Below are 16,980 nucleotides of genomic sequence, written 5' to 3'. Positions count from 1 at the left end.
TACCGGACAAATAATTCCTATTACACGAAGTCGAATTTTTACCGGTTGAGTACAATCTGTTCTTATCTTAGTATGTAAATAAAACTGGAAGCTCGGTTTTCACTATCGAGACAAACACGTTGTGTGTCGCCATGTGATGTAACAATAATTTGGCGCGAGGCTAACAGTGAAACGAGATTTGGCGAAATGAACGGCTTGTCGGAGGACGACAGTTCCGACAGTAGCAGTGAATATCTGGTACATCCGTCGAAGATCAATTTAAGATCCAGCTTCTTCGATGATAAGAAATCTAAGATCGATGAGAGGGACGACAGCGAGGAAGAGACCGACGAGGATCTCGACGATCCCACGGAACCAAGTAACATCGAACTATTCACTCAGGTCTTGAAAAATTTGGAATCCTCTCAGCAGTCGCAAATCAAAGATGAGAAGAAGGAAGGATCACGTTTCTCTGAAACATCGAAGACAGAGGCGGGCAATGATACTTTCAATGAGATAAACGAATTACTGCTTCGGGGGGAGAGCAGCTTGGGCTCGCCCAGCAAGAAATCTTCAAAAGATGTGTCAATAAAGACCGAGGAGGATGCTCAGGCTCCTAGTGAATACACTATCCCAAAGGATGGTGTCAACATCGTCCTACCTGGCACAAGTTTAATGATGAATACCAGAAAAAAGAAGAAAGGTCACGACTTGAAAGCGATCTTGAGGAAACGACTGAGAGACAGTCAGATATTGATAGAGAAAGTAGGATTGCTGTGTTGGTTGGCTTATGGATTTCATCTGAATAGGCAGATCAATCAACCTGAGATAATGTCTGGCGTCTTGTCTTTAATGTCCTCTTGTAACTACCCGAAGGATAAGATCGATTTGAAATATCTTGAGAAGTTCACGAAGTGGTTCAAGCATGTATTCACTTTGCAAACGATTGAAAGTAATGGTAACAGAATAATAGATAAGGAAAATTTGTCCAACGTGTTGAAAGAGAAGAAGGTTTCTTGTTATAAAGAATTGGTATTGCTATACGTTGCTACACTGAGAGCTCTTGGGTTGAACTGCAGATTAGTTATTTCTCTTTATCCTCCTCATAAAGTCTTTAGCGATAGTCCTATATTTAAGATGGAAACGAAAGAGCAGGACAAGGAGAGCAAGCCTAAGAGTAAGCCTAAAGCACAAAGCTTAAAGAAATCGAAGGAGAAGAAGGAAGTTTCTGAGAAGAAAATCATTGAAAATAGTACCGAAGGGCAGAAAAACGCGAAAGAGGAAGCCAAGAAAAGAGCAGCTGCGGTTCTGCGGGCGAAACCGCAGAATAATGATAGAAAACGGAAGTCTGATATTGACAAGGATTCCAAAAACGAGACAAATTCTAAAATCAAGAAGTCAGATAACAAGAGTTCAGAGAAAGATGGAGAATCTGACGAGCAGGAGAAGAAAGGGATCAATTTAAGACAGTTAAGATCCAGCAAAGTTAATTCCGAGGAAAATAAAGCAAGCAAGTCGTCGGATTTATCCCAAGAATCTGACAAGCAGGAGAAGAAAGGAATCAATCTAAGGCAGTTAAGATCTAGCAAAGTTAATTCCGAAGAAAATAAAGCAAGCAAGTCGTCGGATTTGAAGCCTGACGGTAAAAGATCAAAGTATTATATACATGAAAGTTCGTCGGATTCTGAGATCGAATTCCAACCGAAACCAAAACGTCCGGCAAGGAAAGATTCGAGTGACGATAAAGAGAAAGCACAAGATTCTAAAAAAGACATCAAGACGGACACCAAAAAGGACACCAAGAAAAATAATAGGAAATTGGTTTCCTCTGACAGCGAAAGCGAGGAGAGTAATCAGAAGGACAGGCAAGATATTTGGGCGGAAATCTATTTGGAATCGGAATCAAACTGGATCTGCGTCAGCCTGATGGACGAGAAGGTTCAATGTGTGGATCATGTATATGTAAGTTCCTATTTTTAATCAAAGAAAAGTTTTACTTGTTATTATATTTTATTAACGAAGCTATAACAATCGTATTTTATATAAAGAAAAAGGCAACGAAACCGGTGTTGTACGTGGTCGCGTGGAACTCGAATGGATTAATAAAAGACGTAACCAGGCGGTACTGTCCTCAATGGCTGATGGTCACGAGGAAACAGCGAGTCGACGAGAAATGGTGGAAGGAAACTATTTCTCCCTGGAAAGAGAAAGACACTGCTATCTCCAAAGCCGAGGATGAGATGCTCTTGGAAAGGTATACGTCGATTACTCTTAGAACATCAATGAATTTGATAAAATACAATGCAAGTATATCGTTCATCTATTATAGAGAATTGGCTCAGCCGTTGCCTAAGTCGAGCGCCGCTTGCAAAGGCCACCCGCTCTACGTAATTCAGAAACATTTGCTAAAATTCGAGGCACTGTACCCTCCGGATTGCGCGCCTTTGGGATACACTTCGACAGGCGATGCAATTTACTCGCGACATTGCGTCCACACTCTTTGCTCGAGAGAGACTTGGCTCAGACAAGCCAGAGTCGTAAAACCGAAGCAAGAACCTTATAAGATCGTCAAGTCTCGTCCGAAATACGATAAAGTAATACCATCTTTTAACGAGGACATTTTTTAATAATTTTGCCTTTATGAAATAAATTACTTATCATATGATGATTGATTGAATTGATAGCTATCAGGAATGAAAATTAAGGATCTGCCGTTGGAGGTGTTCGGTGAGTGGCAAACTACGCAGTACGAGCCTCCAGTTGCGAAGGATGGTATCGTCCCACGAAACGAATACGGAAACGTGGATCTCTTCAAGGCTTGCATGCTACCGAAGGGAACTGTCCACATAAACCGTACGTTTCTCTCTAATCATTCGCAATTTTATCATTAAATCTTGTATTGATACTCGAAGATAAGATTGCACATTTTTATGAGATTAAAACTGTTTATCGGTTACATCGCCTGATGGCAGTTCCAGGATTGTACAGAGTCGCCAAGAAATTGAACATAGATTGCGCACCAGCTGTGGTGGGCTTTAATTTCGGCGGGATGGGCGCGGTGCCCGCGACAGAGGGTTTCGTGGTTTGTGAAGAATATGAGGATACTTTGCGGGAAGCCTGGGAAGCCGAGCAACGGGAAGCGGCCAAGCGGGCGAGAGAGAAACGAGATAAGCGGGTTTACGGGAACTGGAAGAAGCTGATCCACGGCCTGCTGATAAGAGAACGATTAGCTATCAAATATCAGTTCCGGAAGAAGGAATAAAGTCTGTGATTAATGAACGAACGAAGGACGATAAAGATGAACGCGAAGAAAACTGAAGTTTCATAAACTTTGTAATGTATAACAGAATGATATTACTTTGGCATCTCTTAATTTAATTTGTGTACAGGTTTAGTATTATTTGTTATTTACAAATCACTCAACAGGCAGCCTTGTTTAGACTAAGTAAGTTATGATACTCCTTCCTCCAAAATTAAGCGGACGTCTACAATTCATTCCACTATTTTGATATGTATGTAAAATGGAAATTTATAGACTTATTTAATGTAATTCGATATTATTTAAATTGTCTTTGCATAATGTATATATGAACGTATGTAAGTTTTGTATAACGGTTGAATAACAAGTTGATATATCTTTGTAAAGGACTTTTTGAATACCTCCTGACCCTTCGAGTAGATTGTAATTGCATAAATCGAGTAACTAGCTATCTCTTAATCAATTAATTGTTAATGTATTGTTGAAATAAGCAAAAAGAATCTTGCATCGACCGGGAATTAAACTCGGGACGCCCAGGTGGTAAGCGAGCATCCCACCACTTTTTTTTTAAAAAATGTTTTAATTCCCTTTAATTATATTTGGTACATGACGTATGGCCTATAAAACATAAAATAAGGTCAACAGTAACATTAATTGCTTTGCATTGCCCAAAAACGTGGGGATTGAGGAAAGATTGAGAGAATTACAATAAAAATCCGTTAAACATTCTACCACTGAACCACCGATGCTTCCTGGTGTTCTCCAATTAATTACTTATCTATTTAAAAAGCTGAGAGTAAAGAACGATTGTCAAACAATTTTTATAAAGAAATAGGAGCGTAATGAAACCGCGGACATTAAGTGAATATAAATTAGAGGTAATATCAGAGTTAGAGTCCCTGACCGGTAATTGGCAAATCGTTTAATTGGCCGATTCAAATAGTCGTAGACCGGCAGGTAGTAAAATATAGCAGCGCAGAGATACAAGCGGGAATGGCGAATAAAATCTAACAATATCCCAGCATCACGGAGACGTTCGATCGACAGCGACGACTGGCGACGACCCCTTCCAATTTTAGTGTATTTTTAGCAATATTGCATGGAAAAGCGAGCCTGTCAGGTAGATAGATACCTGGCCTCTTTTATTTGGTTACTGTTGTCAGTGGCGGGCTAGCGGCAAAAATGAGTAAAGGCTGTTGGAAATTCGACGAGGAGGACCGAGGTGAGCATCATCAGAACGCGGCAGGTTATCGGCCACGAATCGCAATTGCATGTAAATAGACAACGTCGTGCGTACGACGGGCGGTCCGGTCTCCCCAGCCGCGGAACCGTTAACCATTACGGTATCACGTGTCGCGCGCGATTCACGTATACGCCGGATCATTGATAACGCGGCTCCTCGGAAGTTCGGATCGATTCATTGGACACGAGATAAGTCTATCGAATATGACATTTCACTTTGCACGATCCCGCGTTCGTTCCCGCTACCCTTTCTCACATAGGATAAAGAATGCTAATGTAACACGCTCGAGAAGAAATCCCGGCTTACGAAGTATATACTAGAAGTGTCTAGGAAATAGTCATTGTTGTAGTCAATTGTTAACAGTATTTTAATTATTTTATTGATTGTAACTGAAAGAAAGAGTTCGATTCATTTTGTAGCGCTTTACGTAGACCTTGAGGACGAGGAGACCGAGGAGGAGAGGCAGAACCGGGTGTACAGCTGCTGGGACCAGACGCCTGACATACTCTTAGAAGAAATTTTCTCGTATTTGACGATACGCGAGAGGTACTATGCGTCGCTGGTATGCAGATCATGGTATCGGGCGTTCAAGCTGCCCAGGGTGTGGTCTACATTCACCCTGGGTGATAACACGCTCACCAGGGGAAAATTCAACTACCACAGCGGCTGGCAGTACGTGCTGGATCATATGAAAACATCGACCTGTTTGAACAAAGTTGGAAAGAACTTCAGATCCTTGATCTTCGAGCCGATGCTGAACTTCTACAATCTGTACGAATTCATGAACATGATCTCTTGGTACGCGGAAAGGCAAGGTTCCGATAACACGTCGGTCGCAGGGGTTGGCACCTACATGCGACGACTCAAGTACACGTTCCCTTGTAATATGGCAAACAGAGACGACGCGGATAATATTCGACTGTTCGGTACCGGTGGGAAACTGCTGGAAGCTTTGAAAAGGCTCATGCGGAATTTTCATAATCTGAGATGCCTGGAACTGATAGATCTAATGCTTGACAGCAAAGAAGCGTTGCACTTGATGGACGATATGTGCTGTAATTGCACTCAAACTATATCTAAACTGGTATTGATCAACACCACCAGATATTATTGTCCCTTGTTACACGTAGGAGTTTTCATCAATCTGCATGTAAGTCTGACAAGAAACGCAAGAGAAGTACGTCGACCAGTAGTACGTTCTCTAAATGTTAATTCTCTGTCCGAAGGAGTTAGTCATTAGTCCTCAGAATCTTCACGATGACGTGATAGATCTGCTTAGTTACACGAAATTGGAACATCTCCATATCGTCCAAAATCGTTACAGTCCCAAAGACACTACGGTGACATTGGTAATAATCAGTCGATCGATCTAGCACTAAATTTTGAAGTAGTAATAGTAATTGATTTTTATTGATTAGCCGCGTAGAAGAGTTTGGGTGAAAATGCGAAAGAACAATCCGCGGATTAAAGTGCACTTCGAGATAGAAAGCCACAAACCGACGGACATACTCTTGCCGATAGATCTGCTAGAGCACGACAGCGTACCGTGTCACAGCATCGTTTTAGATACGCCGAACACAGAGGTAAGTTTTAGATTAGTCCTTGAATTTGAACGATTCGAATCGGTTAAATTTTTCAGATCAAATCCTCGACGATAATGAATCATGGAATGTTCTTCCACTCAACGTTAAGAGTGTATGCGTTCAAAGGCCTGACGAGATATTTCGGACCCCGACAATTCTCACTGAGATTGGACGAGACGCTAGTGCAATTTTGCAAGCTCTGTCCGAACCTTCACACACTGGTATCGTTTTGTGTTTGAACGATGTTATTGTGACTTACTGCTAAAAATGTTTCGTAACGCACGAGAAAAAACACGATTTTTAACGTGGTATGCAATTCGAAATTGTTCTAACTATGCAAGTTCAGTCCCATGCAAACTACGAAGGAATTATCGGATTGTGTGCGTTGTGTGTGGCAATAGCATCATTCCGTTGATAGTCGAGCAAGGCAAATTATCGTAATCGACTTGGGAGCCAATCCGGTGGGAGGCGAGAATTTTACCATGACACATTTGATAAGTTTGGCCTGGGCATTGAACGATTCTACCACGTCGCACGGATTGGTTTCCTCGCTAACGAAAATAACTAACTAAGGTCTAATATCGCTTGACTAACGATAGAACGCTTATCTGCTTAAAAACTGGAAGTAGCCCAAGATTCTATATTTAAGAATTTTCTCCTGCAGATGATACGAGATAAGATATCAACCGCAACGATTTTAGTGATTGTCTCCACGGCTAAGAACTTGCGTTGCCTTTACGTGAGGCGACAATCGGTGCTAAAGAAATGCGACGGCGATTGGGCGAGACTTTTGAACTGGTCGCCTGAACAGTACAAATGGATCAAAGAGATTAGCCGTAGCTACGAGAAAACAGAGAAGGAGGTCTCGAAAATATTGAATTACAGGTGGCAAATGCTGACCGAAAGAGAGTTCAGGGATCAGGCAGTGGAATTACATGTATAATTGAACATATACTTAAGAGAAGATAAAGGGAGAAATATTTTGTACCAAAGAAATTTGTGTTAGTGTAAACACGTTTACACTGTTCGATATAGCTGTGATGGTATAAATAAGAGATAACTAATTTACTTGGATCGATTTTATTGTTGTAAGTTGGATTGTTCGTGTACAATCGTCAGATGTATATAATAAAACGAGAAGCTGCAAGATTATCTCCAGTTTATTATATCACATGATAAATATACGTTGAAGAGCCCCTACGCTACGTCATAATTTATGTAATTATGTACAGTGCTTGTATATTATATGTGTATATAGATTCTTGTTTTAATTATTTAAATAGACATTCATTTCTACTATATAAGGATTATCAAATGTTGCCTACGGTACACGTTAAATTAGTTAAAACATCAATAATAACTTGATCATTAAAATTGCTAACGGAGTTCTTTTTTACAGTGTAGTGTTAAAAACCATACTCCATAGAATGTCAATGAAGAAAGGGCTATGATCGATTACCAAACATTTATCGTGTATACATAGTTCGATGCCGTATATACAAAACGTGAAAGTAAAACTCTACAACACTTTCGACTATTATCATTTAACTAGGAACCGAATTTTCTATTCAATCGATTAACGGGGATCTAAAAACAATGCAGCGTCCGTCGTTTCATATACAATTTAAAACGCGGGGTATACAGTAAATATCTTCTCTCTAATTCACGAAATGGTTACAACAAATAAAAAATGTCATCGAGTTCCATATTCTCTTATTTTTAACAAACAAATTATTATTAACGGTGTAAAAGAAGAAAGCTAAAGAATCACGATACCAAGGATGCCGATCGTTTGTCCCGATTCTTGTTACGCAGGATGGTGCGCGCCTTGAATGCAGCCGCGTTCATCAGTGTCTATAACAGACCATGAAGACGAGCGGTGAAAATATCATCACTTGGACCGCGATCAATCGGTAATAAAGATAACTTACCCTTTCCAGTTTGCTTGTCTTCTGGTTCGACGGAATCGGTAATACTTTGTTGCCAAGGTGGAATATTTCGCGCAACAGCTGGTTCTCCGCGAGGTGAATATTTATACCGGGACCGAGCAGTCTGCAGCAAGCGTTGTACTGAGTACGCGCACACCATCCCTCTAAATATAGAATCTCTTGGCCGAATTTTACATGCATTTCTGGTACGACGTCTTCCTACAAACAATCAGAACAATATTAGTATATATCCTTATTTCAATACGTTCACGATGATCACCTCTATGTAACGAAGTATATCTCGGAAATTAGCTCTCTGTTGTTTGCGGTCCTTCTTCGCCCTGTACTTGTTCGAGTCTGTGGCGAGATCCTTCAATACCTCGAGCATATCCAGCGACCAGTCCTGTTCATAATCGCAGGAGAAGTCGCGACCTAGCTCGAATATCACAGCCAACGCTTCTCCGGCTGACAATCTTATGTCCAGGTGCGGCGAGCCAAGCAATTCGCGTAATTTGTTCAGGGACCTGAAATAAGACAATTGGTATGATTCACTCCGCTGATACCGTTACTGCTCGATACTTACGGCATATAACTGTTGACTTTATTACTGCTGATTAAGTTGTTGATATCAGCTGGAGCCATCACGGTCAACAGGAGCGTCCACGAAGAAATCGCTGCTGCATGTAGTGCCGCGACTTCCGGAGTGATGGTCGCTATAGCACCGTTTCCCTTGAGGAAGGAGCCGGAAAATATACCGGATAGCAATTGCACGATCTCGATGGTATCGGCCGCGTCGTTGCCCGACAGAAACTGGTTCATGCTCAGAGCCCAACAGCACTGTAAACAAAGTAATTATTAGTCAGTATCCAAAACAGCTGATCTCTTTATCATTTACCTCTGCTCGTGCTTGAGTAGAAGCCGACGTATCGTTAGCAATGAACGTCAGGGTGTTCTTCAAATCCTTGCAGACCGTCTCCGCACTCTCGAACGCGCCTAATTGTACGCAGAGCAGAGTGCTGAGCCTAGCTGCCGTCGACTGTTCTTCGCTGCGGCCCTTCTTCAATCCCCTTTCCACGGAATCGGTGATGGTCATCTTCCTGTCCTCGACAAAATCCGGCACGTACTTGATGGCGAATATCTTCTCGATCCCGTTGAAACATATCGTCCTGCCCTTCGCGCTCTTCTGCGTCAGGCCGTCGATGGCCTCCTTTAGCTTCTCCTCGAACACCTCCTGCTGCGACAATTCCTCCACTTCGTTGTCGTTCACATCGTCCAACATGCTACGGTTGTCGGACTGGCTGCTGGACACGCTGCACGCATCATTGTTGACGGAATCCTCGTCGGATGTTACTTCAGCTTTCTTTCCACCATGACCTGTGCGCAACATATCGCAAGGTAAGCGACATTGCATGAGGGTAAATCCGATTCGATCGGAAACGATCGGTGATCCATAAGCGTTACGTAATGAGCGTTTGCATTTAATTCGTACAATGAAAGCCGAGGCACGACAGTTGTTGAAAGTGAATGTCACGTTACATAATCCGAGTTCGGAACAGCTGTTACCTTTAATTAATTGTAACATGCGTGACATATCTAATCGCGATTCCTGGAAAATTCTCGTAATTCGAATTCTGCATATCATGTTTAATACTAAAGACGTAGCAAACAAATTATTGTGACATGCGATACGCGCATTTCTTTCGATCGCACACAAAGGTATAAAAAATATGCGACGATAAAAACTTTTTCATGAAGGAACGCGTCCGATAATTCATCATGCGAATGTTCGCCTATTTATGCGCTTATAAAATCGATTTCCGTTTATGAAGAAATAAAGGTGAGTCAAAATATTAGTTGGTAGTTGAAAGTTCAAGGAAAGTAATAAGTTCCGATGATCGATCGACGATAAACAATCATCTCAGAACGGCGATCTAAAATTAGCGTCAGTGATTCAGCTTTTTGGAAAATTACGATTTATGGTCCTAACCCTGTTTGCTTCCAAGAAGTGAGAAGCGATTGATTCGACGGGATTTTGGCATGGGAAACGGAATGAGGACGCTGGCCATCGTTTCGTGAGGCGATCTAAGTAATTGACTCGATTTTAACAAAGAATTTATTCGTCTCCTTTCGTGGAGACCAAAAGGAGCCCATGTGGTAAAAGCATGCGAGTCACATGGGAATTGCCGTCGCGACGTTATGTCCTCGTTACACGCCAGAAATTTTATAGATCGATAAACATTTTCGGGGCTGTGAAACCAGTTGTCTTAACGCTTACGTGTGTCGAAGTTGAGAATCGCGATAATTGACAGTCTGGTTTCCGACCAAGGATGAAATAAATAAGATTTAAAGGGTATGAGTCACCGCGAGGGAATGTCGATAATTCAATGAAGGACAATAAGCGCGTGTCTCGACCGAAGACACTTCTTATCGATACGACCTGAAGAATGCAGATTTTTGGTGAACAGCGAACGGCGTTCCGATGTGAAAACCAGGAATGAAATAAATAAACATGGGACGCGCGAGGGAAATCGAAGAAACGTAAAAATCGTACCGGATTTTCTTCTCCTGCCTCCTTTGCCTGGCATCGTTCTCCACTTTCCTTATTGCACAATTGATACTAAGATAAATGCTTGATCAAGAGGGTAAATGTCTTGCACTATTAATTTTCTTTCGTATACTGAATACACTGCATGAATTTTTAATTAGAATTTGATAAAAACTCATTAACATGTTAGCGAACTGTTCAAAACATACACGTCGAGACAGCCTGCGATGGGCTTTCTCAAGTGCACTGTCTTTCACGAATCGCGAATCTACCGGAACGTCAGCGAACCTACCCGAAGGCCTAACTGCGCCCGCGCGAGCTCTCGACCAGTCGACTTCTCTGTATTCAGGATCTAGAAGAATTCATCAATGAACGAACAACGGATGAGGCAAAATACCCGAGCTACATCGGATAACCTTTCTCATTCGTTCTCGTGAGTTAGTGCATTGTTTAACGCGCGCAAGCGTGCCGATGCAAAACAAATGCACAGTTGCAGAACACGTGTTTCGAAGTTTCGCCTCAAATACTTCATTTGTTTCGCAATAGAAGAAGACACGTGTTGGCATCGATTCACGTTACAATCTCAGGTAGGAAAATTTTGGTATCGATAAGGTGGAGGGATGCAGTAATCACATTTATGGTATTCGTCGTTTGTTCTGTATTTTTCGAATATAAAAAACGATTCAGAATGATACATTTTTGGACTCATTGTTAGCAATGGAGTAGTGAGAGCGTAATCTTAAATACGTCGCGAACAAATTAGGTACGGCGTGTTAGATTTGAAGTGAATGATGACGTACGATCATTGCGAGAGTTATCAGTACGTATAATTCAGAGTATACTTATATTACAAAGTTTGTTCGTATGAATTCGTATCGCTATAGTACAAAATTGAACGTATCCCAAGTGTGGCAAAAGTGACGAGATTTATATATTTAGCTGCAGCTCTTGCGTCGGACGTGTGCAAACAAACGTCAGTCTGTCTGTGAAAGCACCTGTACAAAATTTTGTTCAGTTCTGCGATAAAGAGAATGTTTCCTCGCCGTGTTTCGGATATGTCACGTTTACTTTCAACGGTACCACGTTATCGCGCTACACGCCGGATTGATAATTCATATTCGTAGAAAAGGAATTTTTAGTTGATAATTGCGTCTCTTTGTACAATATTATTTATTAAATTAGAATCATATGTATCTCGACAACGATAGTACCGCCGCAACAATTACGCTGACTACACTAAGTGTCTGCGAGCTAACGGACGCAGAGTTGGCAACGGATGTGAAATTTCGGCACGGTGTTACTCGTCGAATATAATTGAATATCGAGTCTACTATATTTGCAGGCGTCGAATCCGAGCATTTCTCCAGTTCTTTCACGGCACACGCCTGAAGGGTGGACATGTCTCTGCAAACAAAAATTGCCAATTCGTCTCATCGAGCTTTTACTCGTTATCGTATTAAAATATGCGTTGACTCTTACGCGCATTCCTTAGCTCCGAGAACGAGAGGAACGATAGATCCCAAGTTAGACAAAGAATCCATGGTAGCATTCTGCGGCGCGTAGCTCGAGAACGTGGAGTTGGCGCAGTCTTGAAGTTGCTGCTGCTTCGATTGCAAGCACTCGGGCCCGTTCGCAGATATAAAAACTACAAATCACACAGAGAGTTCTAATCAGTCACTAGGTTAGAGGATTACGTTTATCAGATAAATTGGATACGCACGTGCAATACGATCGCCTTCTTTGTAGCAAACGAACTTCAACAGGGAGTCCGTGATACTTCGCATGATCTTCGTCATCTCTTTCTCCTCATCTTCGAGGCAGGGTTCTAGAGCTATTGTAAAATTGTTCACGCAGTTTTGCAGAGTAGGCGTTTTCCGGCAGTAATTTTTAAACACCACGTCAAGGTCGCCCGTAGGCTTGTACTTCTCCATTTCTTCCTGCAGTTTGGTCACGTTGACGAACGAGCTGATGCACTGCTCCAAGTCGTTCATCGACTCCCTCGTGCGCTCGTACGCTTCGGGTTTTCCGTTCTTCTCGCATTTCTGTTTCAACCCGTCTTTCAACATGGTAGACAAGGACATGTTCGAGGTGATGTCGATCAGATCGCTCGCCCCGGACACGTTTAGACTTTTTAAATCGATCACATCGGAGACCTTGCTCAGCACGTCGTCTGCAGTTGGCCCGTTCTCCTGCGAGTTAGTGCGCGCGAGGAATCCTGAGGTAAAAAACGAATTAACATTAATAATTCATCGCCATAATTCTTTTCTTTTTCTTATAAAAACTAACATATTCTGCTTTTTTTTTTATATTATGTAAATGACGAGTATAAATAAGCGTACACCGTGGAGCTCTTAGCGAACGATTAACGAGGCTCATTTTGTGACAAATTAAGAATCGACACGCTATTCGTGATCTTCTTCTCTTATTTCCTGTTCAAACACGTCATCCTCGCGTGGACTTTGCCGCCACCATGTGTAACCGCAAATCATCATTTTTTTCTGTTCTTCAACTATTAGTCAAGAACAGCTAAGGACGCGATTGGAAATCGCAATTTAAAGTAGGTAATTGATTATGCATATATAAGGTAAACAGTTTTGTAACAAGATTAAGAACAATGGGTATCTTTACATTAATTCATTATATACTTTTAGCTCGCAGTGTTTGAAAGTGTTTTTCTGCGCACGTTTCTTTGTAGACAAGATTCGGTGCGGATTCGTGGAGTACAAAGTGCATGAGTTGAATCAGCGTGTGCAATCTGTGCATTTGTCACGCACACGTGTTTGTCATAACGATAAGCAGTCGCCCGGTACGTATACATATAGGAAGATGGAACAACTGTTTTTTACCCTGCAGTCCCGATAATCGGTTATTACAATCGAACATTTACGTTCATTAAGAAGCGAACGTTACCGCGGTTTTTAAGCCCAGCGCGATGTATCGCTATCGACCACGGGCATCGATCGAAGGTCGTTCATTGATCAGTAAGCTTGAAATGCGATCGGGAATAATGGCAGGGTTGCTGCATGTGCAAACAATTGAACAATAACGCGGTACGAACGTGATATCCCATCGGTAAATACCGGTAATTACCACACGTCTCGCGAACGTAACGAGCCGTCTGTGACATCTAACCTCGCCTACGTCGCTAAAACCACTTCTCTAGCATCAGACAGCGAGACGAAAAAATAAGGTAAAAAGAACGTCGATTCGTAAGCATGATGTAGCACGATTTTGTGATCGCCTTGAGTGTGTATTGCATCTTTCGCATATTTTTGCACTTTTCATCGCGTATGACAATTGCGCTGGGAATCAGAACAGAGCCACGGTTTTCGTCCACTTACCGCATAGAAATACCACGACGGTAACGGTGATCGCGTTGGTCATGTCGTTAAAGGTACAGAGTCTCTAATATCATTAATGTTGACAGCGTATGAAGTAAACGTTGTTAGGTGGGAATGCACCTTCAACCGAGCATCACTGTTACCGTGTCACCGTGATATAAAATAAAGGCCGCGGTCTCACTGCCACTGTTTACGAAAGTCGTGCACCGATCCGTCAGTAATATCGGTGAAAGGAAGAGGTGCAGAGATCTGGTGAGAACGCGACGATGCACACGGCACAGAGATATTCGCTGTTGGCCGAAAGACAGCACAATACTGACTGAGCCGTGGAGCGCGTGCGCTCCGCTTATATAAAACCCGATACTTTACACTCCACCGCCGTTCCTCCTAATCCGATTTCACGTTTGTTATTACAAAACGGTGGTTGTTTGTATGCTTACATTTCTCCGATTTTTAATGCCCGAGATAAGCTCTCGTCCATGGAGCCGTGTTAACTGCTTGCGGTTGGGTTGAATTTCGAGCTTTTATCTTTTCTTCTTACTTTGACTGTAGAAAATATTTGTATTACGTTTGAATGTGTCAATGGATTCGTTCTTCAGCATATTTCATAAGTGTAATTTGTAATGAGATGTAAATTATTTCCATTTGTTTATAATATTAGAAATACGTTTTCAATTCTTCGGTAGTATAGTGGTCAGTATCCCCGCCTGTCACGCGGGAGACCGGGGTTCGATTCCCCGCCGGAGAGAATTAACTTTTGCATCTCTTCCTACCGAATCTGTTCCTTACTTTTTTTTAACCGAACCTGTGGAAATAAACTGGATTTTAATGTATTTTAGGATGCTCTCCTAGAGACAAGGACTCCGTTGTGAGTGTCCTGACTCATTCTTGGTTCTCGGAAGTTAAGGACGCTTTGATAATCCCTTTATGAAGCCTGTGCTAAATGAAGTTCTCCGTGAAAGTATCTGTGCATCGTCAGATATCGTTCAGATTAGATTTTTAACACATACTTGCATACTCTTCCGAGATGCTATCACGATTTATAAAGGTCATGGATGATCCCAAACAAAGACCTAAGAGATCAACACTTATCGGAATCCATGAGGAATTCAACATAGTATGCCAAGCGTGTTTATCAAGCGCACGTGGTGCAAACGGTGCACATTTTGTCCGAGAGGCATTCACAATGGGATCGTGAAACGAGTGGCTCGGGTCGAATTTCAAGTGTCGGGCGTTGCTGTCAGGGAAAATATCTTTTATAAGTCAAACTTATTACCACGTGCTTTATTTTTTTAAATGTACGTGCTGATTACTCGGGCTCTCAATGTACGAAGTAATATAATATTGTAGAATCGTTTCCAACTGTTATGCTTCTACTTCTAATCTTAAGTACGTAATCTTACTTGGATTTCGATTTCTTATCACTTCGATTTTGAGTTCTAGCTATTGTATATATAACTTGGCGCCTGACGAAATGCCACTGCTTGTAAATACAAGCCTCGTAAAATACTAAAATGGAACAGTCATTTTATTGTGTGTCTAGCCGTGTTAAAAATAAACTTCTCATTTTACAAGGTAATGAATGATTGAGCAACGAATAAACATTAGAGTGTGTAGGATATTAATAAAACAGGTAATAAGCAGACTTTCAATGTTAGACGACCGAGTAGCTAAATTGTAGCCGAACAGTCGGAGTTCTCAGAACCTGACATATGATTCAGGCAAGATTAAGATATCGAAGGCTGAGAGCAGGCAGTGAAATGGTCGTTGATAAGCATTTGTGTGACGACAGATCGCTTATGTTGCATTTGTCGTGTAAGGAAATTAGAAGATACGAAGCTTTAAGGGGGGCGCAGTCACTCCGTCGATAGGGCTTCCAGGAGAAGCCTGTTAAACCTTCCAAAAAGTATGTTAATTAAGTATTATTTATTGTAATATTCCTGTAAATTAATACAAGAAGCATCGGTGGTTCAGTGGTAGAATGCTCGCCTGCCACGCGGGCGGCCCGGGTTCGATTCCCGGCCGATGCAAATTTCTTTTGCTAGATTTGAAAATGATCATGGTAAATCGAAGAAATGAGATCAGAGTGGACTTGGTTCCATTTATTTAGACTCTTGAGAGATTTAGATAACATCTAAGTCGTGAATCATCGCAATAATTAAAAGCATTGAAGAGTAATTCCTGAATCCATGAACTCTGCCTTCATCATTCCTATCTTTGCGTGATACAAATATTTTTATTTTATTACAGCGTAGTGTCAAAAAGAAAATCGGTGTTAAATACGGATTAAAGATACACGAGAAACCGAAAGAAGTCGTGACGCAAGGCGTTCTTTTAAGGATTCCTTATATAAATATGAAGTACTAAGCCCTGATTTTAAGCACATTGAATCACAATATTAAAATACAAACATCAACGATTACGAGAAATCGCGACTTGGAAAGGAAACCTTTTCGAAAATCGCATAGACTATCCAATAAGTAGTTAAGAACGAAGGAACTTGGACCCAGCAATCAACTTGTTGTCTTACAACCTACTCACACATTTCTCACGACGTACACGTGCAAAAACTGGGCAACAATTCTTTCAGTGATTTCGCAATTCCCATAAGGAAAAAATGAATCCTATCGATTAAACCTTGCGAGCGTATGTGAACAAAGTCTTGGGACGGTCGCATCGGCCATCGATTAATCGCAAGCGGTCGTGAATTATTGCATAAGGTTCCCGCGAAACCATCAGCGCATCAATTTTTTATTTATAATAGTTTGGAGGCCGACTCGGAAAGCGACTCGAACATCTTGCACACATCGGTGAAGTTCAAAGTCTATAAGCGTTCCGCATCATTAGATCGAAGTATGCGTCGTGGTCGATGCTCGCGCTGATAGCGCTGTAATAGTTCATAAACTCCTCCTCGGTGATCTGCAACCATACCGTATGTCCTAAATATGTTTCTATACAGGCCAAGGTCAAAGTAGTATCTGTGGGCTGGTGTGAGGAGTGCCAGTATCAAATCTCCGCGAAGATTAATTAAAGGAATGTAATTTTTTTAACGTATCTTTAGGCATTGGTATTTCAACTTGTTTAAGGATGTATTGGCTATAC

The 16,980-nt window shown here is 41.6% G+C and overlaps 4 protein-coding genes and 2 non-coding genes across 9 annotated transcripts in view; 4 read left to right on the top strand and 2 right to left on the bottom strand.

Annotated features, from left to right (window-relative positions):
* The first annotated feature begins 162 nt into the window (after positions 1–162).
* Positions 163–3,624, top strand: Xpc (DNA repair protein complementing XP-C cells homolog). The gene is made up of 5 exons (XM_018021770.2): positions 163–1,941; positions 2,028–2,233; positions 2,309–2,573; positions 2,664–2,832; positions 2,952–3,624. Exons 1-5 carry the CDS (start codon positions 187–189, stop codon positions 3,239–3,241), a joined length of 2,685 nt encoding a protein of 894 aa, XP_017877259.1. The 5' UTR covers positions 163–186; the 3' UTR covers positions 3,242–3,624.
* A 461-nt stretch (positions 3,625–4,085) lies between these two features.
* Positions 4,086–7,216, top strand: LOC108623339 (uncharacterized). 4 transcript variants are annotated; one of them, XM_026812167.1, is made up of 6 exons: positions 4,086–4,460; positions 4,913–5,631; positions 5,708–5,830; positions 5,900–6,064; positions 6,121–6,285; positions 6,729–7,216. In XM_026812167.1, the coding sequence occupies exons 1-6, from the start codon at positions 4,421–4,423 to the stop codon at positions 7,005–7,007; spliced, it is 1,491 nt and encodes a 496-aa protein (XP_026667968.1). In that variant the 5' UTR covers positions 4,086–4,420; the 3' UTR covers positions 7,008–7,216. The 4 variants fall into 4 exon arrangements, 3 of the variants coding, with proteins under 3 accessions (XP_026667968.1, XP_017877267.1, XP_026667967.1); XM_018021778.2 differs by having other exon boundaries at positions 4,094–4,460; positions 4,901–5,631; XR_003388951.1 differs by lacking the exon at positions 4,086–4,460 and adding an exon at positions 4,486–4,790 and having other exon boundaries at positions 4,901–5,631; positions 6,121–6,637; positions 6,729–6,820.
* Positions 7,207–14,215, bottom strand: LOC108623314 (interferon-related developmental regulator 1). The gene is made up of 11 exons (XM_018021738.2): positions 13,879–14,215; positions 12,258–12,752; positions 12,017–12,182; positions 11,724–11,941; positions 10,830–10,889; positions 10,544–10,591; positions 8,888–9,366; positions 8,576–8,829; positions 8,273–8,516; positions 7,996–8,211; positions 7,207–7,918 (listed from the first exon to the last, which is right to left on the bottom strand). The coding sequence occupies exons 1-11, from the start codon at positions 13,919–13,921 to the stop codon at positions 7,832–7,834; spliced, it is 2,310 nt and encodes a 769-aa protein (XP_017877227.1). The 5' UTR covers positions 13,922–14,215; the 3' UTR covers positions 7,207–7,831.
* A 339-nt stretch (positions 14,216–14,554) lies between these two features.
* Positions 14,555–14,626, top strand: TRNAD-GUC (transfer RNA aspartic acid (anticodon GUC)). Its single transcript has one exon. It is a non-coding gene; the product is annotated as a tRNA-Asp (tRNA).
* Positions 14,627–15,837: 1,211 nt separating this feature from the next.
* TRNAG-GCC (transfer RNA glycine (anticodon GCC)) lies at positions 15,838–15,908 on the top strand. The gene has a single exon. It is a non-coding gene; the product is annotated as a tRNA-Gly (tRNA).
* Positions 15,909–15,954: 46 nt separating this feature from the next.
* LOC108623320 (calcyphosin-like protein) overlaps positions 15,955–16,980 on the bottom strand; it is a 3,354-nt gene continuing 2,328 nt past the window's right edge. The window contains exon 5 of the mRNA XM_018021745.2: positions 15,955–16,797. Coding sequence (XP_017877234.1) covers positions 16,696–16,797 — 102 coding nt within the window. The 3' untranslated portion in view covers positions 15,955–16,695. The remainder of the gene's footprint in view (positions 16,798–16,980) is intronic.

This window comes from Ceratina calcarata, unplaced genomic scaffold, assembly GCF_001652005.2.
Source record: "Ceratina calcarata isolate Rehan_Ccalc_2016 unplaced genomic scaffold, ASM165200v1 scaffold260.2, whole genome shotgun sequence".
NCBI classification, from domain to species: domain Eukaryota; kingdom Metazoa; phylum Arthropoda; class Insecta; order Hymenoptera; family Apidae; genus Ceratina; species Ceratina calcarata.
Note: the sequence above shows the minus strand (reverse complement) of the source record. Positions and strands in the feature narration are given on the sequence as shown.

Bases quoted from the DNA above. Each gene is read 5' to 3' on its own strand.
- Xpc (XM_018021770.2), top strand. From the start codon at position 187: ATGAACGGCTTGTCGGAGGACGACAGTTCCGACAGTAGCAGTGAATAT. The intron at 1,942-2,027 runs GTAAGTTCCTAT...TTTTATATAAAG, and splicing joins AATGTGTGGATCATGTATAT to AAAAAGGCAACGAAACCGGT. The intron at 2,234-2,308 runs GTATACGTCGAT...CATCTATTATAG, and splicing joins GATGAGATGCTCTTGGAAAG to AGAATTGGCTCAGCCGTTGC.
- LOC108623339 (XM_026812166.1), top strand. From the start codon at position 4,685: ATGACATTTCACTTTGCACGATCCCGCGTTCGTTCCCGCTACCCTTTC. The intron at 4,791-4,900 runs GTATATACTAGA...TTCATTTTGTAG, and splicing joins AAGAAATCCCGGCTTACGAA to CGCTTTACGTAGACCTTGAG. The intron at 5,632-5,707 runs GTAAGTCTGACA...CTCTGTCCGAAG, and splicing joins GAGTTTTCATCAATCTGCAT to GAGTTAGTCATTAGTCCTCA.
- LOC108623314 (XM_018021738.2), bottom strand. From the start codon at position 13,921: ATGACCAACGCGATCACCGTTACCGTCGTGGTATTTCTATGCG. The intron at 8,830-8,887 runs GTAAATGATAAA...CTTTGTTTACAG, and splicing joins CTACTCAAGCACGAGCAGAG to TGCTGTTGGGCTCTGAGCAT. The intron at 8,517-8,575 runs GTAAGTATCGAG...GTCTTATTTCAG, and splicing joins AAAGTCAACAGTTATATGCC to GTCCCTGAACAAATTACGCG.